General features: G+C 39.8%; 1 protein-coding gene across 1 annotated transcript; it reads left to right on the forward strand.

The window, feature by feature from the left end:
- Positions 1–16485: 16485 nt before the first annotated feature.
- C1H11orf96 (chromosome 1 C11orf96 homolog) lies at positions 16486–17882 on the forward strand. The gene has a single exon (XM_032219756.1). It carries the CDS (start codon positions 16775–16777, stop codon positions 17150–17152), a length of 378 nt encoding a protein of 125 aa, XP_032075647.1. The 5' UTR covers positions 16486–16774; the 3' UTR covers positions 17153–17882.
- The last annotated feature ends 1005 nt before the right edge of the window (positions 17883–18887 follow it).

Raw genomic sequence — 18887 nt, forward strand, 5'->3', positions numbered from 1 at the left:
TGTCAAGCTCTATGAGTAAACCTTACAAAATGTATTACTCTTGCTAAACTTAGTTTAACCATGATTATTTAATAAGCCATGATTAGCTCACATGGCAGATTAAACCATAAACTACAAACAAATTGCAACACCCAATCTTGTTCATCTCACTATTATTTTTTGAACAAACAACAAAGAATAAAGCTACAATACAAGGCACAATAGCTTTAGATATGCTAAGACAAAACAGGTCATGTTATGGCTTAATATGTTCATGAACCTGATGCAGTGGTGGGTTTCAAAAAAAAATTTAGAACCTCTTCTGTAGGTGTGGCCTGTTTTGTGGGAGTGGCTTGCCGGCTATGTGACTGGGTAGTGGCCAACTTGTAAAATGTGGTGAACTCAGCAATGCTCTTGCTTAGCAACCAAAATGTTGGCTCAGAAACTGGCATTTGAAGCACGCAAGTCTTAAAGCTGTCAAGTTGCAAGACCCTTGCACCCCTAACCCTTTAGAAACAAAACTCCAGGGGTGTTCAAACTTGACAGCTTTAAGACTTGTCACTTCAACTCCCAGAATTCTTCCTCTCATTCTTCATCTTGATGATGTGTGGACGGGCGGGGGGAGGGAGCTGGAACCGGTTCTAAACGGCACTGTAGATTTGTGGAACCTCTTCTATAGAAGAGGTTAGAACTGGCAGGAACCCACCCCTGACCTGGTGATATGTGGAGCAATAAACAACCTTATTGGAAAACAGTAGTTTTCCCTAGAAACTGAAAGCAAACTTTCATGTTCTGGAGATTCTATGAAACTATTTTGAATCAGTTACAATCAGTTACAATTCAGCAGAGCTAAAACTTAGGGCTTCTTAGGGTGCTCTGGTTTGGACAAGATAACATCAAGATCAAGCATGATGATATATTGCCTCTGATTTCCACCCTCATTTAACCCTGATCACCCATCCCTGAGCAGCTTCTGACATTGTAGGAGGAGGCCCTTGTTAGTCTTTAACAGTGATGGAGAAACTTTTAGACACTGAGTGCCCAAACCGTGCACGCACGCATGTCCAAAGTGAAAGGTGTGCATGGACAAATGAACGTGTGCACGCACCAATGTACAGGCATGTGTGCATGCGCAGCAGAGACCAGCAGCACAGCAAGAGTCAAAATCTTTTTCTTTTGTGAGCTTCTGTTTTGTTTGCAGGGAAACAGAAGCTCATGAAAGTAACGCCACGGAGATCTGACCTGGGACGACAGCACATATGCCATAGGTTTACCATCATGGGTCTATAATGTTAAAATGGCAGAAATTGGTTCCTGCATATACACATCACAGGCCCCAACAAATACTCACATATTCTTCCAACTGATGTATATCATCATCTGCAAGCTATCTCCTCTAGATTCTACATAGGGACAAAATGTAGTAGCGAGAGGTTTGATAAAACAAGGCTAACATAACATGAAAGCATTTAAACTTCCCAGATGTTCTGCAGCAAACCTCAAAGTAACCATTTTGGAAAAGTGGGGCTTTAACAGCACTTTCAAACAGTTGTTGAACTTGCATACATTAAAAGATTGTGGGCAATTTCAAAAGGTCTGAACAATACAAGGAGTTTTTGACACTTACAGTTGTTGATTTATTGTAATGTTTTACACATAAGCTGCATAGTTAACCTACCTTCTTCTCTCCTTCCACTTTTTTCACTACCAACTCAACCCAATTTAAATCCTGCATCAGTCTAACGACTCTGCATCCTATGAAATGAGCTTCAGTTTCCAAAACCTTATGCCTTTTAATAATATTCGTTGGTCAGAAAAGGTTCACCTACATGCCTAATTCTAAGCAGCTCCTGTTTATAAAATGTTTACCAGCTTATTCCCCATCTCAGCAGCTCCCCTCCTCTCTGCCATGTCACTCCCATGTTGATTAGGGGTGATGGCACGTCCTATCAAATGACCTAGCTCTCCAATCTTCTCAGCCTCTTCTCCTTATACAGAAATACAGAAGGATGAAACAAACAATGTAATCTACAAAATCAACTGTAACCAATTCTACATGGGACAAACCTCAAGTCAATTAAAAACCAGGATCCACAAACACCAGCAGGCAATCAAAACACCACAATCCCAAATCCTTAATCTCTACCCACACCAACACTAAACAGCACCAGTTCAATTGGAGCAACACAAAAATCAGCCACACTCCCTCCCCCCAACCACACTCGACATTACATTGAAGGCTGGCACTCCACAAGCAATTCCATTAACAGACACATTGACCTACAACCAGCCTATGAACCCCTCAGAATCCAAATCAACCCCACAGCCAACCAGAGACCGCACAACCCTCAATCAACCCATGCAACCCCACCAGCAGTTCACCTTTCAATGACCCTGACCTTATGTAATCTCCTTATCACAAGACCCATTCACAGCTCACACTCACACTGAGCCATCTCAAGATCCTCACTTGACACATCTGCACCTGAAGCCCTTATAAACAAAAACAAACAAACAAACACAGACACTCCCTAAATTCTGCTGAAGATGTTACCTAGCCTGGTAACAAAACGTTTGGAAACCAACCAACAAGCTCAGAGAACAAACCTTCACCCTCATCATCTTATTGCAATACATTGGCCTGTACATCTGTTTCTTCTTATTGGTGATAGCAGTAAGGAAGATTTTCAGGGGAGACAATTAATTGACCTACTGCTGTTCTTCTCAAAACCCTTGCTTCTCTCTCTCCCTTTGCCTTTCTGTCATTCACCCACTTTTCCCCTCAACCACTTCTGTCTGGATTTACTAACACACATGACCCCATACAGCTGAAACATATTCATTTCAGGTTGTATAGGAACTGTCCAAAACCAGCTGTTCTGAGCATGAAATGGTTCATGAAATTGAACATTGCATATCTATATTCCACCTTCTGGAACCTTCTAATTAACTATTTCCCTCAGGCCTAAAACAAAAATAGGGTGTTAGGTCAACAGTATTTTTGTCCCTCTATAAAGGGACATGTTTTGTACCTCTTCCTCATTATTTGGTAGTTTCTGTGTAGCAAAATAAAGCAAATGCCACCAGGAAGAACGCAGCTTTTTTAAAGAAAATACACAGAAAATAGCCAATCCACTGTTATTTCTTTACCTTCTCTTTCTTTTGCTTAAGCACTTCTTTTATTATCTGTCTTCCCTTGAAACCATTCATGCATTTTTATCGAACTGACAAGTTGGCCCCATTCTATCCATTACGTTAGGATTGCTTGAATGATCAGTAACTAAGTCACCCAATACCTTTACAGTTCTGCAGATAGTTGATGACAGGAAAATGCTTAAGGACCCAGGGAACCAAGAGAAATGAATCTTGGGTGGCCTGGGACAACTTTTTTTTTTCATCAAGTAGCAATATAAAGCAAGGCTTGAAGGATGTCTGTGAAGCCCAAAATATCTCAGCATCCAGTGCTGGCACCTTTTTCTTAACTAAACACAGTTTTCCAAATTGCCTTTTCTGGGCAGATAATGTTTCCACTTGAAAGTAGAAGTCCTATTAATGAATTTGTAGGCATGTGTGTGGTTTTTAAATATCTTGTTTCTACGGCAGCCCTTTTTTATTTATTTGATTTGTGACTCATCGGCCCTTCTAAGACCAATTTTTTTCTATAAATGTCAATGTATTCCAGGTTTCTTTATCAGAGCTGGGGAAGTTTTGATAAGTCTGTTGCTGCTTCAGCAAAGACTTTGTTCCTCAGACCTGACCTCTTCTTCTGGGAAGTACACAATATGTGACTTTCTTTTCATATCTTTTTTTACAGTACAGGAATCCCCAATTTGAATTAAAGCAATAACACTAGAAAGGAGGTGTTCAACTTTTGAATATTTTTTGGGGGGAAAGGCCTCTTTAAAGGAAGTGTATCATATATAGGCCTGAAAAATCCAAATGAGCCCAATCTGATAGCAAAGATAATTGCCATTCAGCAGTCATCTAGGTATAATGTAATACATTATATATAATACATTATACATTTAGCAGGCCCCCTAAATTAACCCATTCTTTGGTATTCTGTTTATTCTCATAAGGGGAAGTTGTTTTCTACATTATACACAAACAGTGAGAAGTTAGATCATAATCACAGAACCGAGGGAGTGCAATGGTTAGAGTGCAGTACTATAGGCTACTTTAGCTGACTGCTAGCTGCAGTTCAGCAGTTCAAATCTCACGAGGGTCAAGGTTGACTCTGCCTTCCATCCTTCCGAGGTGGGTAAAATGAGGACCCAGATTGTTGGGGGCAATATGCTAACTCTAAACCGCTTAGAGAGGGCTGTAAACACTATAAAGCAGTATATAAGTCTAAGTGCTATTGCTATAATGTGGTATGATCTTTTCAAGATTAGACAATCTGGGGCCCTTCGTGTTTTGCACTCAACTACATTAGCATTGGTCAGTGACAAGGGATGATCACAGCTTTCTTTTAATATCACTGTTAAAAGCATATATTAATAAAATCCCAAACCATTATTTAGGTTTAGTTTAGATTGATGTTTTTCACAAACTTTTTTAATATTGAATTTGGAGGGATAAGGACAACCACTGTGCCCACCATTGAGATGGCCGGCACTATATAATCGGAATGAACTGCCCACCCAACAATGGAGTGGGAGGAAGAGGCAGGCCTGTTGAACACAGAGACACTTGACAGATGTACACATGCCTGAATTAAGGAAGAACAGTGTTTACCCGCAAATCAACAAGAGCTGGCCGCCTCTGCCTGAATCCTAGCTTCCTTTTTTGGAACACGTTGAGAGGCCTGCAGGGCAGTTTTTTAAAAAAAGGGTTCAGTGCAGGGGCAATTTTGATGCCTCTTGATGACATCTTGAGTAATATGTTTTTTTCCCCCTCTCTCCTGTGTGCTGCTTAAAAAGAGCCTCAATCTTTCTGTATTTATCTGCAGCCGGTACCAGGCTATGCTGAGTCCTGCCAATCAGGTGGAAATCAATAGCCCTTTGGTTGGTTACAAGCATCACTGGAAGAGCAAGGGTTGGGGGTTTTTTTTTGGTTTTTTTTGCAATTTGCCTTTATGTTTACTTTTGTCTCTCCTGCTTCTGGTATCAGCTTTGCCTTGAAGCTTTCTAGAGGGCAATGCAAGGCTTAGTTGAAGTACTTGGTGCATTTTAAAGGTAATATTTCAGGAAATCTTCATAATGCTCAATCTCTGAACTTTGTTTTGTTGTTTTAGCCTTTGCCTTTCTTCCTTGTTTTTATAATTTTCTAAATATTTATAGAAGCTAAAGTAGCAACACGGCTGGAATGATGCAGCACAACTGGAATCATAATATCGTAGGGCTGGTAGAATGGTGAGTTGCTAACTGGTTTACTATCCGTTCGCTCGTGCTTGCACTCATGCTTGCGCATAATGCTTCTGTGCATGTGTGGACATTTATGTGCATGCATGGAAGCATCCGCAGTTGGGAAGAGCCTCTTGCCACCACCATTACCGGTTTGGCTAAACCGGGAGCAACCCACCTCTGGGCTGGTAGCAGGCATGAAATCCTCTTATCTTCACTATCAGTTCAGAACCGGAAGTATGTGCGCGCGGCGCTTCTGTGCATGCATAGAGCGTCCGTGATGATGTCTGGGTGGGTGGGTGGGTGGAACCGCCGCCACTACCGGTTCGTCCAGGGCGAACCAGCAGAATACAACCTCTGGCTGGAAGGGACCTTGGAGTTCTTTAATCCCCTGCCCATCTCAGGCAAATGATTGCCAACTCTTTTTGCAAAAATCCCAATGATGGAGCACCCAAACCTGGGTGCTGAATGGTAAGCCGTTCCATTACTTAATAGTTCTCACTATCAGGAAATTCTTCCTTATTTCCAAGTTGGTTCGATGCACCACCCATTCTTGCCCAGGGCCTGTGATCTCCATTGGCTCACTTATGAAAGTAGATTTTTCTGGAACTCTTAATGTGGATTGTAAAATGTGTGATGATTAAAGCTAAAATACAGTTTGTGTGGTCCTTATCTTCATGTCTATTTTCACACTGTTGATTGAGGGATTCTGGTAACTCCCAGTCAGAATTCCACAAAATTCACCGAAAAGACCCCTTATTGTTCATATAAGAACAATAATTGTGTGTCAATTCAATTGTTTTGAAGTAGTTTCCAAAGAATAAAGCTACTTGGACTTGTACAACATCTTTGGGGGATTGGTTTGAATCTGACAAAGGTTGATTCTGGAAATTATAGAGATAAAATCATTTGTGAAGCTTCATGTGAGTGAAGCAACTATTAAAAATAATCCTGATAAAAGTATAAAGTGCTGTGTCTTGTCCACGACTGCACAGAGAATGGAAACAAGCGGATTTGTCAACAGCTCTTTCACGTAGCCATTCAGTTTTAATTCCATGTTTTAAAATATACTGTATGCATACAAATACCATCCTTGCAAATATGCCAGTTTTATACATTTGGCAAAAAACCATTTGTACTCTACTTGCTGAATTAATGAGTATAACTTGGCATTGATGGTTTAGAAGACAAGCTGTTATTCAGTCTGACATTTGTCTGCAAAATTAACTGAACTACATCAGCCACTTGCTGCATCAGAACCCATATTGGAACATCTCATTTTTCTCATCCAGAATCAGCTATCTCTGCTTTGTCTCTGCGTTAAGCTGTACTAAACTGAAATGTTTATATCCTTTGACATATCCCCTTTTCATACTTGTGCACTTCCTTCCTTTTTACTTTAGCCCTGTTTTTTAAAAAAAAAAAACTTAGGCTTTTAATTTTTTTTAATTAAATGGAGAGTTAAACCTGGTGGGGTTTTTGACCAGTAAAATAAAGATTTCTTCCATTCCCTCCCTCCAGGAAAGTTGGGAAATTCTGTGGAAAAGATTTGCAGATAAAGAAGGAGGGATGCAGTAAGAGAAAAATTCATCGCACACCAGGCTGTAACAATGGATGTGACCCATTAATACTGTCCAGAGGCAGGAGAATTTATTAGTAATGGTACCATATGGTTGGAAAGTAACTAGTGCTCTGACTTTGATGAATACTACCAGGCCTCAAATAAATCTCGGTCTATAATTCTGGATGATGCTGAATTTCAGTTGAAGTTTGAAGTAGGCTAAAAGTAAGAGGGAATGAGATAGTAGTGCCTATATTAAGACTTAATAGACTTGAGATGCAAAAATATTTCCCTCACATGCATTCCACATCATATACATAGTACATGAAATTGCATATAGACATGTTTTTAAAATGAGACAGCCCTAATGCTAGTAGTTGTGAACAATTTCCAAATTCAAAGATAAGCTTTAAACCTAAAACAAAATCATGTAGGTAAATTGATAATGTCTACAGAAATGAGATAATCATGAGGACTACAACTTAGAATTATGTGCTGCACACTTTACCACACTCAGATTCATTTATTTGTTCCTAGTTAAATTTGACAAAGGATATATGGTATGTTTACAAAGTACTTAAAAATAAAATAGGTTATAGGTTATAGGTCTATTTCATTTATATGCCACCCTATTCCCGGAGGGACTCAGGGCGGCTAACAAACCCAGGGGAGAGGGTAATATAGACAAGGCAAAAACAACAAACAGGATACAGAGAAAATTTAAAAACAATCAACAGTTACACAATTCGAGCGGGGAAGGGAACTCATCAACCCCAGGCCTGTCGGAACAGCCAGGTTTTAACGGCTTTACGGAAAGCCTGAAGGGAGGTGAGGGTCCGGTTCTCCACAGGGAGTTCGTTCCAAAGGGCCGGAGCAGCCACAGAGAAGGCCCTCCTCCGGGTGGTCGCCAATCAACATTGGCCGGTAGATGGGATCCGGAGGAGGCCTAATCTGTGGGATCTGATGGGTCTTTGGGAGGTAATTGGCAGCAAGCGGTCTCTCAAGTACCCAGGTCCAATACCATGAAGGGCTTTATAAGTGACGACTAGCACCTTGAAGCGTATCCGGAGAACAATAGGCAGCCAGTGCAGCTCGCGGAGGATAAGTGTAACGTGGGTGAACTGGGGTGCACCCACAATCGCTCGCGCAGCTGCATTCTGGACAAGCTGAAGTCTCCGAATGCTCTTCAGGGGCTGCCCCATGTAGAGCGCATTGCAGTAGTCCAGTCTTGAGGTCACAAGGGCGTGAGTGACTGTTGCGAGAGCCTCCCGATTCAGGTAGGGACGCAATTGGTGCACCAGGCGAACCTGGGCAAATGCCCCCCTGGTCACAGCTGACAAAATCTTTAATAAGTGATTATTGGGAGCAATGCACATTAATTGCAGTATAATGAAATGAGCCTTCAAGATTTTTAATTTTATAAATACCCGTATTCTACAGATGTATTATGGCAAGCCATCAGATAAAGGCTTTTATTTTTTGGAAAAAAAAAGATAAATTTGGAATTTCAAATTTTCATTCAGAGGATCTGGGTGCACCCTTCACTTTCTAGGAAATGATGATACTATATAGGTAAAATAATGGTAAAGGATTGAGAAAAAGGTGAATATTAACGAAAGACTCTGAGCTTATCAACTAGAAAGCTGTCAGTCTGGGTTCACGACCCAAGTGAGCTCACCTCGTTGCCCCAACTAGCAGTTCAAAAGCATGCAAATGTGAGTAGATAAGTGGGTACCAATTTGGCAGGAAGGTAACAGCGTTATGTGTGCCTCAGTGCATTGTTATGCTGGCCACATGACCACAGTATTGTCTTCCGACAATACTGGCTCCCTCCGCTACGAAATGTAGATGAGCACTGCCCCCTATTGCCAAATATGACTGGACAGGAAAAACCCACCTTTACCTTTACAAAATCTTTTCTACATTCAAGGTAAACAGCTTTATTCCTCGATGTTTGGTGCTTTGATAAATCACTCACAACTGTTCACTAACACTAAAAAAGTTAAGTCAAAAATTAAGTCCCTGAGCTAAATAGGGCTTGCAGCCTTTGGACTTGAAGCTTTTGGACCAAATAGAACTATGCCAAAATTGCAGCAGAATACATTCTCATCTAGTCAGCTGGTGATGGTGATAAATAGTGAAAACAATACATAATTCAGAATGATGGTCAGTCACAATGTTGCTATTGCTTTTCTTTTATCTAGTGTTGATTTAAATAACATGTAGTGGTTCAAATGTTACCAGATATAGTCAGAATGCCTTATGTATATGCTATATTGGATTTACTGTATGCAAGGAATATACTTACTTAGAGCAACTGCGTGACATGAAGTATCAGTCATTTATATGTCAGTGTCACATTTCAGATACCAGGAGATTAAAGCAATGACTTAAGCCACTGGAACAAATATAGACATTAGGGCAGTTTGCAAGTCAAAACCTAAATTAGAAAATTACATCAGTGAATAATTCCACTAAAAATTTTAGGCTTGCTTGAGCAAAAACTACTCTGCCCACCTGTTACGCATCTTATATTCTTTTTTCAGTATGGCTAAGAGAATTTCTGCACGGATCATATTAACAAAAAAGGGGCTATGCAGCCCCAATGCTTAGCAAATAGCAGTCTCAGCTACATGGAACATGCTCAGCAGAAAATTATCCAAACCCATTTATGTTCATAATGATATGGTGTAAAAAAAATTATTTCCAAATCAGACAATGTGATTGGATTTGTTTTCTCATTTTGTCTCTCATAGTTGAGATCTACCTATGATGTCAATTACAGGCCTCTCTCATCTTTTTAAGTGGGGGAACTTGCACAATTGGTGGCTGACTAAATACTTTTTTGCCTCACTGTATGTGAATTAATACGTGTTCGTTAACACTAATTTCACAACTGGAATAAGGACCTTTTGACTTATTAATATAATAAAATTCACATCATTTGAAAAGACAGCTACTAATTTTGATTGCAAACAAGCTATGTTCTTTGTTTAAAGAGATGCCTGAGTTCCAGAAGAGAGCAGTGGAGGAGGCAATAAAGAATGGATACAAGAATAATATGTTTATGAATTTTTGGAGAAATATAGTTAATTGCATCACAGGATTATTTTATGTCTTTGTAATAACAACTTTGCATGGATAACAATTCTTTTCATTGTGCAGAAGTATATTTTGAAGCTGTAAGTGGTAATGTGCTCTGGTCTATCTCTTTTTCAGTGGATTTCAAAGTCCCACTGATTGGCACTGCCAAAGCCATATTATAAACTCTAGAAGAGAACATATTTAAAGAGCATGGGAAATAATTCAAAAGTTCAGAATATATTTTTCATAAAAGCATAAAGTCATATTTATTGTATTTTGCATTGTCCTGCATGCTCTGGTGCATTGCACTTCTTTCACACCCCTTATCAGCTATTTATTTGCTGATAAGTAAAGCAATCCTTCTAACTAATTTATTATGAGAATGATCATCTGCTTCAAATATATTTGTATCATGGGATGAACACTGGGGAGTATTAATCTTGATTAAAAGAAGTAGAAAACCACTCTTTTGATAGGAGAGCTGATCCAGTATACCGAATGGCTGATGCTTTGCTAGTGCTACATATCTATATCTGCACTTTTTTCTGAAATCTCTAATAACTTCTACAATTTACTAAAGAGATCACAAAAATATCTACTTTTATTTAAAACAGGATGCATATGAATCTTCGCAAAGATTTTTTTTAAAATTCATAAGCTCTGCTCTGCGCATATATTCCCTGACAACATTATTGTTGGCAGGCGGCTGACAATGAAATGAGCCATTGTGGATAACAAACCAAAATGCTATACATTACATAAGATGCTAAATCTAATGCCAAATCTCCAAAGTCAGTGTGGTGTACTGATTAAGAGGTGGGTCCAGGATTAGGGTTATGGACACTCAGGTTCATTCAAGTACATTAACCAGGGAAACTCCCTGGATGACGTTGGCTAGGCATTTGTTTCTCTAAGCTTAGCCTTAATTCTCACAGGGTGTTATTGGAGGGACAAAGTTGTACAGTACATTGAGCTCTGGAATGAAAGCAGGATAGAAATTTAATAAATTAATAAATAATACACTTGGATTTAGCATTATTAATCATTAATTAAATAGGCATGCCACCCAACTCTCAGCTTAAGTATTAATTATATGTTGTTACTGTCTGAATCCAGTTAATTCCCACCTCCACTTTCCATTATATTTATAGAACAGAATGATTTCCCAGGCAATAAATATTCATTTATCTTATTTGTAGCTTTCCAGCAAAGCTGGCATTAGATTAATGCATAATTTTGTATTAGACTGTAATATTTTATCAATGGATAAAAAAGTAGGAAACATTAAATAAAATTTAAAAAGAATAAAATGTATAATGGTTTAAATAAAATAATAATTATGTATTATTAATAGCTTGTTTTCCAAAGTTTAGGTCAAATCTCTAAGAACCTCATGATAATTTCATGAGTTTTCAGATGGCATTTGATACTCTCTTAATCGGAGATAACAGTGAGCCAACTTGTAAATTTACCTGTTCACATAAAACAGTAGCAGCTTGTAAGAACCTGTAGAGATTCTCAGTCACCCAGGACATGGTCGTCCCAAAGGTGCTTTTTCAGGCGGCAACTGGGCTTTCTTGCTTTTTCTTTTGAACGTTTCACTTCTCATCCAAGAAGCTCTGACACTATTCCCCACTGTCCTGTCAGAGCTAAGCAGCTTTTTGGATGAGAAGCAAAACATCTTCAAAAGAAAAAAACAAAGTCCAGTTGCCTCCTGAAAAAACACCTTTGGGACAGCTTATAAGAATATTGCAAAAAAAAAAATCTGATTTAAGTGGCTTGGACCTACTTCTTCTTAAATCCATAAGCATTTCCCTATTTTGTTCCTCCTTGTTTGCTCCCTGCCCACATAGCTAAACAAAGCTTGACTCATTTGTTAAAAATTATATACTTATGCATATCATATATATAATTACCATTGAGGAGAAATTGAGGGATTTTTTTTTGTTAGTTTAATAGATTTTGGAAATACTTATGACTTTACTTTGGGCTTAAAATAGAAGTAACAATTATGTTAATGTTTTATTGGAGTACCTGATTATTGAGGTCAGCATCATGCTTCCAGGTTTTCTATTTCATGTACTTGATGGAAATGTTTTGTTTTGAACCTGCAGTGAAAACCTTTCATGCCCAACAAATAGTTTTAAATGTTTCCTCAATTTCTCAGGTAAGATGACCAAGGCTTTGTAAAAAAAAAAAAAAAACATGAGGCCCTCAAGTCTCAAATATTGGTTTGTATCTCAACTTTGAATTTTTACTTGCAGTAGTTTTCAGTACACATAGGTGGTACTTATGACTGAGCCAACTGATTATGTGTTTGAAGCTATATAATAATAATGTAGCGAGCTCAGTGTTAGTAAAGGTTCCATCATATAATAATATACTATTCACGCCATGAGTCTAAAAAAATCCTTCTATAGTAGTCCTAAAATACTGATAAAGTTTCATTTAATTGGTAGTAAGATTCACCATTGCCAAATTAGTATTATTTCTTTTCTTTCCTTTTCCTTTCAAACATAATTCTACATACTCCTCACAAAGATCTAGGAAGCGAGCCAGATGATGCATTAACCTCGGTCCTAGGTTAATGCAGAGGCTTTGGTTTCTGAGAAAGGGTGATCTGGGAAATGTCTTGAAGATTCTGGACAAGACACCAAGATGCTGCTTCCATTGTTTTATATTGTAGCAAATGCAAGTAATAAAATACTTAGGTTTTAATTGATTAACCAAAACTTCACTCTTGTTCTACTGATGTTCCAAAACAACACTTTATTGTTTCTTTTTACATGTAGAACCTTCATAAATTATGAATAAAACTGTTAATGAATTGTCTTACCATAAAAAAAACTTTGAAGGTAACTAGAATCCTGGTTCTAGTTCACAATGCACTTCAGACATTCCATGCAAAACATATGGTATTGCTTCTTACCTGCTCCCCATGAGATACTTAATATTCCCTGTTTGTTGCAGAAGAAAATTATAGAAAAATAGCTTTAGTATGCTGCTTCCCTGCTGTTCTCAATAATAAAACATGAGGGAAAAATAACTAAAAAGCTTCAGATACTTAGAACTTTGTGACATTTTATCTGATTCCCATTAAACTGAGTTTTCGAATCTGAAGACTGGAAATTCAGCTCCCATAATCTTTGCTCCAATGACTGAAGGCAATACTAACAAAGTAACTATGAGAAACATCATGATGAGTAGTGAAGGCACTTGGAAAATTGTGAGTTGGAATGTAACAAAGTGGTAAAAATCATATCTTAACAAATGAATTAAAAAAAAAATAAGAACAACTTATTTCAGATTTGATAAATCTGACTGACTATGGTTAGATCTTGTGGAGCTGATGAATACATGATTGGGATTGAAGGTGCTGACTTAATTATGAATAAAAGGAAAAAAACATGTCAAAACATGTTGGAATAAGAGATTATAGTGAGTTGCATGAAAGTCGTTCTTCAAAGGATGGTCATGGGTATAGGTTACATTCCACTGGTGGAACAGAAAAAATAGAAGTGAGTTTTGGGGGAAATTGTGTAATTTTCTCCAATTTGAATAATGAATTGGAGTTCAACTCCAATAATCCTTAAATCAGAGAGAACAGAAAAATTGGTGGGCTATTGAGAGATTCAAGAATGAATTAACAACTGGTAACTGTTTACAGAAAAATCTATATTAGTTTCCAATACACTAAACAAACATTCATATGCGATAAAATAAATCAATGAAAATAATTTGTAAATAATTTTCATTGTTTATTATAAGAAACTGAGATAATTAGTGAAGGAAGCAAGAAGATTCTGGGAGGCTCTGAATGTGAAACAGACCATTGTTTGGTTTTGGATCTTGGAGAGATAATGGACATATGGATTAAATAACTAAATCATCCATATGAAATACGATATGATGGTTTGATCATATAGAGAGAATTAATGAGAAGTAAATAGCAGAATAAATGTAGGAAGAAAGAACCAATTGGACCAAAAGGAAGAGAAAATTCTTCAAAAGGAGATTTGTGAGAAGTTTAAAGAATAAAAATCCTCAGCTAAAGAGGTGTGTTGTGGATCATAGCAATAGCAATAGCACTTAGACTTATATATTGCTTCATAGTTCTTTATAGCCTTCTTTAAGCAGTTTACAGTCGGCATATTGCTCCCAACGATCTGGGCCCTCATTTTACCAACCTCAGAAGGATGGAAGTCTGACCCAGTCAGGATCGAACGCCTAGCAGTGAGCAGAGCCAGCCTGCAATACTGCATTCTAACCACTACACCACCACAAGCAACGGTATATATCAGTGGTGGGTTGCAAATATTTTTACTACTGGTTTGGGCATGCTCCTGCAAACACATATGCATAGAAGCATCTGGGTGGGGGTGGGGGCTCCTGTCGCCGCTACTACTGTTTCGGCCAAACTGGCTGAACCCGGAGCAACCCACCACTGATATATATAGAACACTACAGCATGTGAAATTTGCTGGCTCCAATCTCATCCTCTCTGAATTACCTGTTGCAGATCATTTGATTTCCTGCCAAGTCAATGGATGACAAAGGCCATTTTTCACCTGGGATTTTATCATCATCATCATCATTTGTCTGCCATTGATGGGTCACTATATTAGTAATGAAAACAAGCTTTATTTCACTGATATGAAGGGATAAAGTTATAAATCACTAATTACGAATGTATACCCTTGAGGGTCCCTTTGGATGACTATGGGCTAAGTTGGTAAATATTTGTACAACATTTATAGTTAAGGACAATTTACACCTGTCTCACTCCTGGGTTCATGTATTATTTATTTAAATAAAAACTCCTGGGCTGAGAACAAGATGAAAACAACATGAGACATGGCCTAAAAATGTTGCCAGCAGGATATGTTTGTATGGTCTTTGGTCCTGAGATTTGTGGAATAACAATAGGAAACAACATGCACAACATGTACACTTCTGAAACCAGCTTATTACAGTCACGATATGATTGTGCTTATTTTTACTTGGGCGCTTTTTAGTCACTTGAAATGATTTTAACTAATCAATTTATCTAGCTTTTCTAGAATGCACCTATAAAACATGTACGGTTATGGATGCTCCTTTTCTTGCACTACTGTAACAAATTACCTGAATCCCTTCTCCCACAAACTTGCTATTGTTCTGCAGAAATGATTATGAAGCAACTATAGCCATCAACATAGACTCGCGGGGCTGGATGGCACTTCTTGCGGTCTTATAGATGCCAGCAAAACAAAACCAGAGATGGGAGTGACACGGGAGTGAGTGAACCCAAAGAAACCGACACCACCTTCCTACCTTTAGACAAGGCTTAAAACTTCGCTTTTTCAGCGACCCAGAAAGCAACAATGAGAAAGATTAAAAAAAATTCTCTTTCATAAATGCCACAGGCTTAAATACACGGATCAATCTGTTCTTGATTGCAATAGGAGGGTGTAACAACCTGCGTCGCTGGAAGGGGACGAGCGGGACATAGATCAGAAATTAGGAGTCTGGAATATATGTCCCCGCGCCACCGATCCAGTTTTAAAAATGACCCGTCCAGTCGAGAGCGGCTACCAGGTGCAAAAGCAAATCGCCGCCCTGGGGCTTCGTCGAAGTTGCTTAAATCGGTGTTAGAAGTCGGGGATCCCACCGCGCAGCTTCTGGGGTGATGCGCCCGCCTAGATTTCGGCACGGGCGCCTCTAAAGGTGGTTTTCTGGCTGCGGGGGAGAGCACCCCCCCATCTGCCCCCCCCACTCCCCGTCTCTCTCTGCCGACTGCAAAACGTCTGTGTGTGTGTGTGTGTGTGTGTGTAGCAGGCCTGAGGAGAGGGAGGTGCAGCCGGGGGCCCATGGAGCTCAAAGGGGGGCTATGAAGGGGGATTTTTAAAAAGATTTTTACAAAACCATTTTTTAAAGAAAAAAAACATTGGCTATATAGTTCATACGTATAGAAAAATCGCCTTGTAGCCTTGTTTGACATAAACTTTATTAATCTGAAACTCAGTGAACAGTTCTTTATGGAATGTATTGAATTGTAATTTCATTACTTATTAATTTAAGTTTGCAAGTTTAGTTTCATTTCGTTTAGGAATGTATTTTATATTTCATTTCAGTTTATGAATGGTTGTGAAATGTCATCTCAAAAATCGGGAGCTCCAAAATGCAAGGAAAAACAAAAACGCGCGGTCCATGTGTAGGTGAGGGGGCCCCACATTAGTCTTGTTCCAGCATTTAACAATCGTCTCGGCGGGCCTGGTGTGTAGGCGAGGCAGAAGCGCGCCCTCTTCCTCCGACTCCGCAGTGGGTGAGCGCGGGGGTTGTCCCCGTTACTTTGTTATTGTTGCTTTTTTGCTTATTTTTTTCTCAAGAGAGAAAGAGGAAAGAGCCGGGAAGACCTCAGGCGGAAGGACAGCAGCCTCATCGCCTTTAAATGGAATCGCGTGTCATCTGAGCATGCTCCTGAGTGGGCCGGCCAGGGGTATAAAAAAGGCTGGGACGCAGCGCGGAGCTCTGAAGCAAAGAGCCGACGCGAGTCGCTGGGAGCGTTCGAGGATCCTCGCGCGCGCCGGGCTCCTTTTTCGGCGGAGTTCCTCGGCTTTAAAAAAGAAGAGAGAGAGAAAGATTCCTGGGCGGCTTTCCCGCGCAATTTCTGCTCCTTCAAGCAAGTATAACTTCAAGCAGCACGGAGCGGAGCCAGAGTCCCCCCAGGGGGAGCAACCACAACCGGCCGGTGCCAAACGCGAGCGGGAGTTTCGCGCCTCGACCCTGCGTGGAAGGGGGGACCGAAGGCAGCAGCAACAGCAGGATGGCAGCCGCCGCCGCCAAGCCCGCCGAGTTAATGGGCATCTGCTCGAGCTACCAGGCGGTGATGCCGCACTTCTTGTGCATCGCCGAGGAATTCCCTCAACCCATCCGGCCCGCCAAGCTGGCCAAGGGCAAGTTGCGCAGACCCCGCCAGTCCCGCTTCAAGACGCAGCCGGTGACCTTCGACGAGATCCAAGAGGTGGAGGAGGAAGGGGTCTCCCCCATGGAGGAGGAGAAAGCCAAAAAGTCGTTCCTGCAGTCGCTCGAGTGCCTCCGCCGCAGCACCCAGAATCTCAGCTTGCAGAAGGAGAAGAAGCTGAGCAGCTGCAGCCGCCTGAGGAACAGCCTGGACTCCTCCGACTCCGACTCGGCCCTCTGAAAGACGGGAGCTGCGCCTCGGCTGGGCTCGGGACGCGCCTCACCCACCGCGGGGGAGAAGCGGATCTGCCGCCTTGGACTGTGTACCCGCCCCGCCGCACGCCCGGCTCTCTGCTTCATACTGAAGTTGGCGGAGGAACTCTGTGGAAGAGCATCCGAAAGCGGGAGGGAGAGAAATGAAAGGGACGGTTTCTGAAAAAGACTTGGTGAGAAATAAACCTTCATTTCGGCTTTCCCTCCTGGCACAAAAATAGCCTTTGGGGCGCTCCGGTTTATTTTGTTATGATAAATCTAAATCCTTGCAAGGAGACTTGACAGGATGGGAATCCCCTCCCCTCCTCCACTTCTTATTTTCTTTTTTTTTTTTCTTTATCGACAATAAGATCCAGTATGAATGTAGTAGATTCGAAGAGTAGTCTGCAAATCTGCGCAGTCTTGAAAGAGAAATATTTTGTTTCGGGGTGGGGGGTGGGGGAAGTGCTTGTATGTTTCTAGCCTGGCTGTTTGAGATTTTTTTTTCCTTTGCAATATGAAGAAAATATTTTAAAAATTGCACATCTTTTTCTAAACGGTTGAAGGGGAAAATGAAGTTTTATGAATGCCATCAGCTGCTGGACTTTATATTTATTTTTGCATTTAAACTCTAGACTGCATTAATTTAATATGTTTCTACCTGAATGCCTGTAATTATTTCCACAAAAGAGAAATAAAGCTGATATATTTGCACAATGCACTTAGACTGGTTGATGTGGACGGTGCTCCTTGATGGATTTCAATCATGGTATTGCACGGAAACAGTGATCTGGAGTGGAGCCAAGGCACTGTAGAGTTTTGTCATAAAGAAACAATTGCTATAAACATGAAAGTATGTTAAGAACAAAAATGTTTCTGTGTTAACTATTAGTTGACTTCCTATTCCATCAACTCTTAAGTTACTGTGTTTTAAAATCAACCATTTGTATTTGCTTTGGATATTTTAATTGCTTTTTTTCCAAAATAGTCTCTTAAGGCTTGGCATACCCCCCCACACACACACACTTCAGGCAATCAAATAGTTTGTCAAGTTTCAGAGTAGATGTAGTGATGCTGTTTATTATGTAAGGCACACAAGAATTTGGATGAGAAATCAATATTTTATGAGAAGGGCATAGCATTTGGATCCTTTTCCCTTTCCCTCTATATAGTTCTCTACTTTTAATTTTAAATTAGTCTTTTTTATAACATGTTCAGAACTGAAGAAATACTGTTGCTAGTTTCTAGCAAGCATCAGAATATCAATACACTTTTGGCTTATATATTATTTCATCTGCCCACATAAACATCCTTGCCATAGTGTATTTCTACAGTATTATTCTATTTTATTCTGCCAGATTTGATCATCTAATTGCAAGAGATAGTACATTTGGGGAAATTTCTGGAAAGGCCTTGGCCAATCTGGATGCTTACTGAATTAATTGAAATATCAGGGCAGATTTTTCTGGGAACAAATGTAAATTAAAAAGATTTGCTGAAGTCTATAGAGTCAGCAAAACAAAATGCACTAAGACCTGAACACTAAATGTGGTAAATTTGGGCTGTTTATACCTTTCTTCTGTTCCAGTGTTCCTGTGTAAGACAGACAAATTGGTAGGCAACATTGAAAAGCACCACTGAAACAGCATTTGAATTACAGCTGTGCCTACACAAGTCACAAGAGTCCATCACGACAGAAACCCAATATTTTTACTGTTGCCTTT

The sequence above is a fragment of the Thamnophis elegans genome, chromosome 1 (assembly GCF_009769535.1).
Source record: "Thamnophis elegans isolate rThaEle1 chromosome 1, rThaEle1.pri, whole genome shotgun sequence".
In the NCBI taxonomy this organism is placed as follows: domain Eukaryota; kingdom Metazoa; phylum Chordata; class Lepidosauria; order Squamata; family Colubridae; genus Thamnophis; species Thamnophis elegans.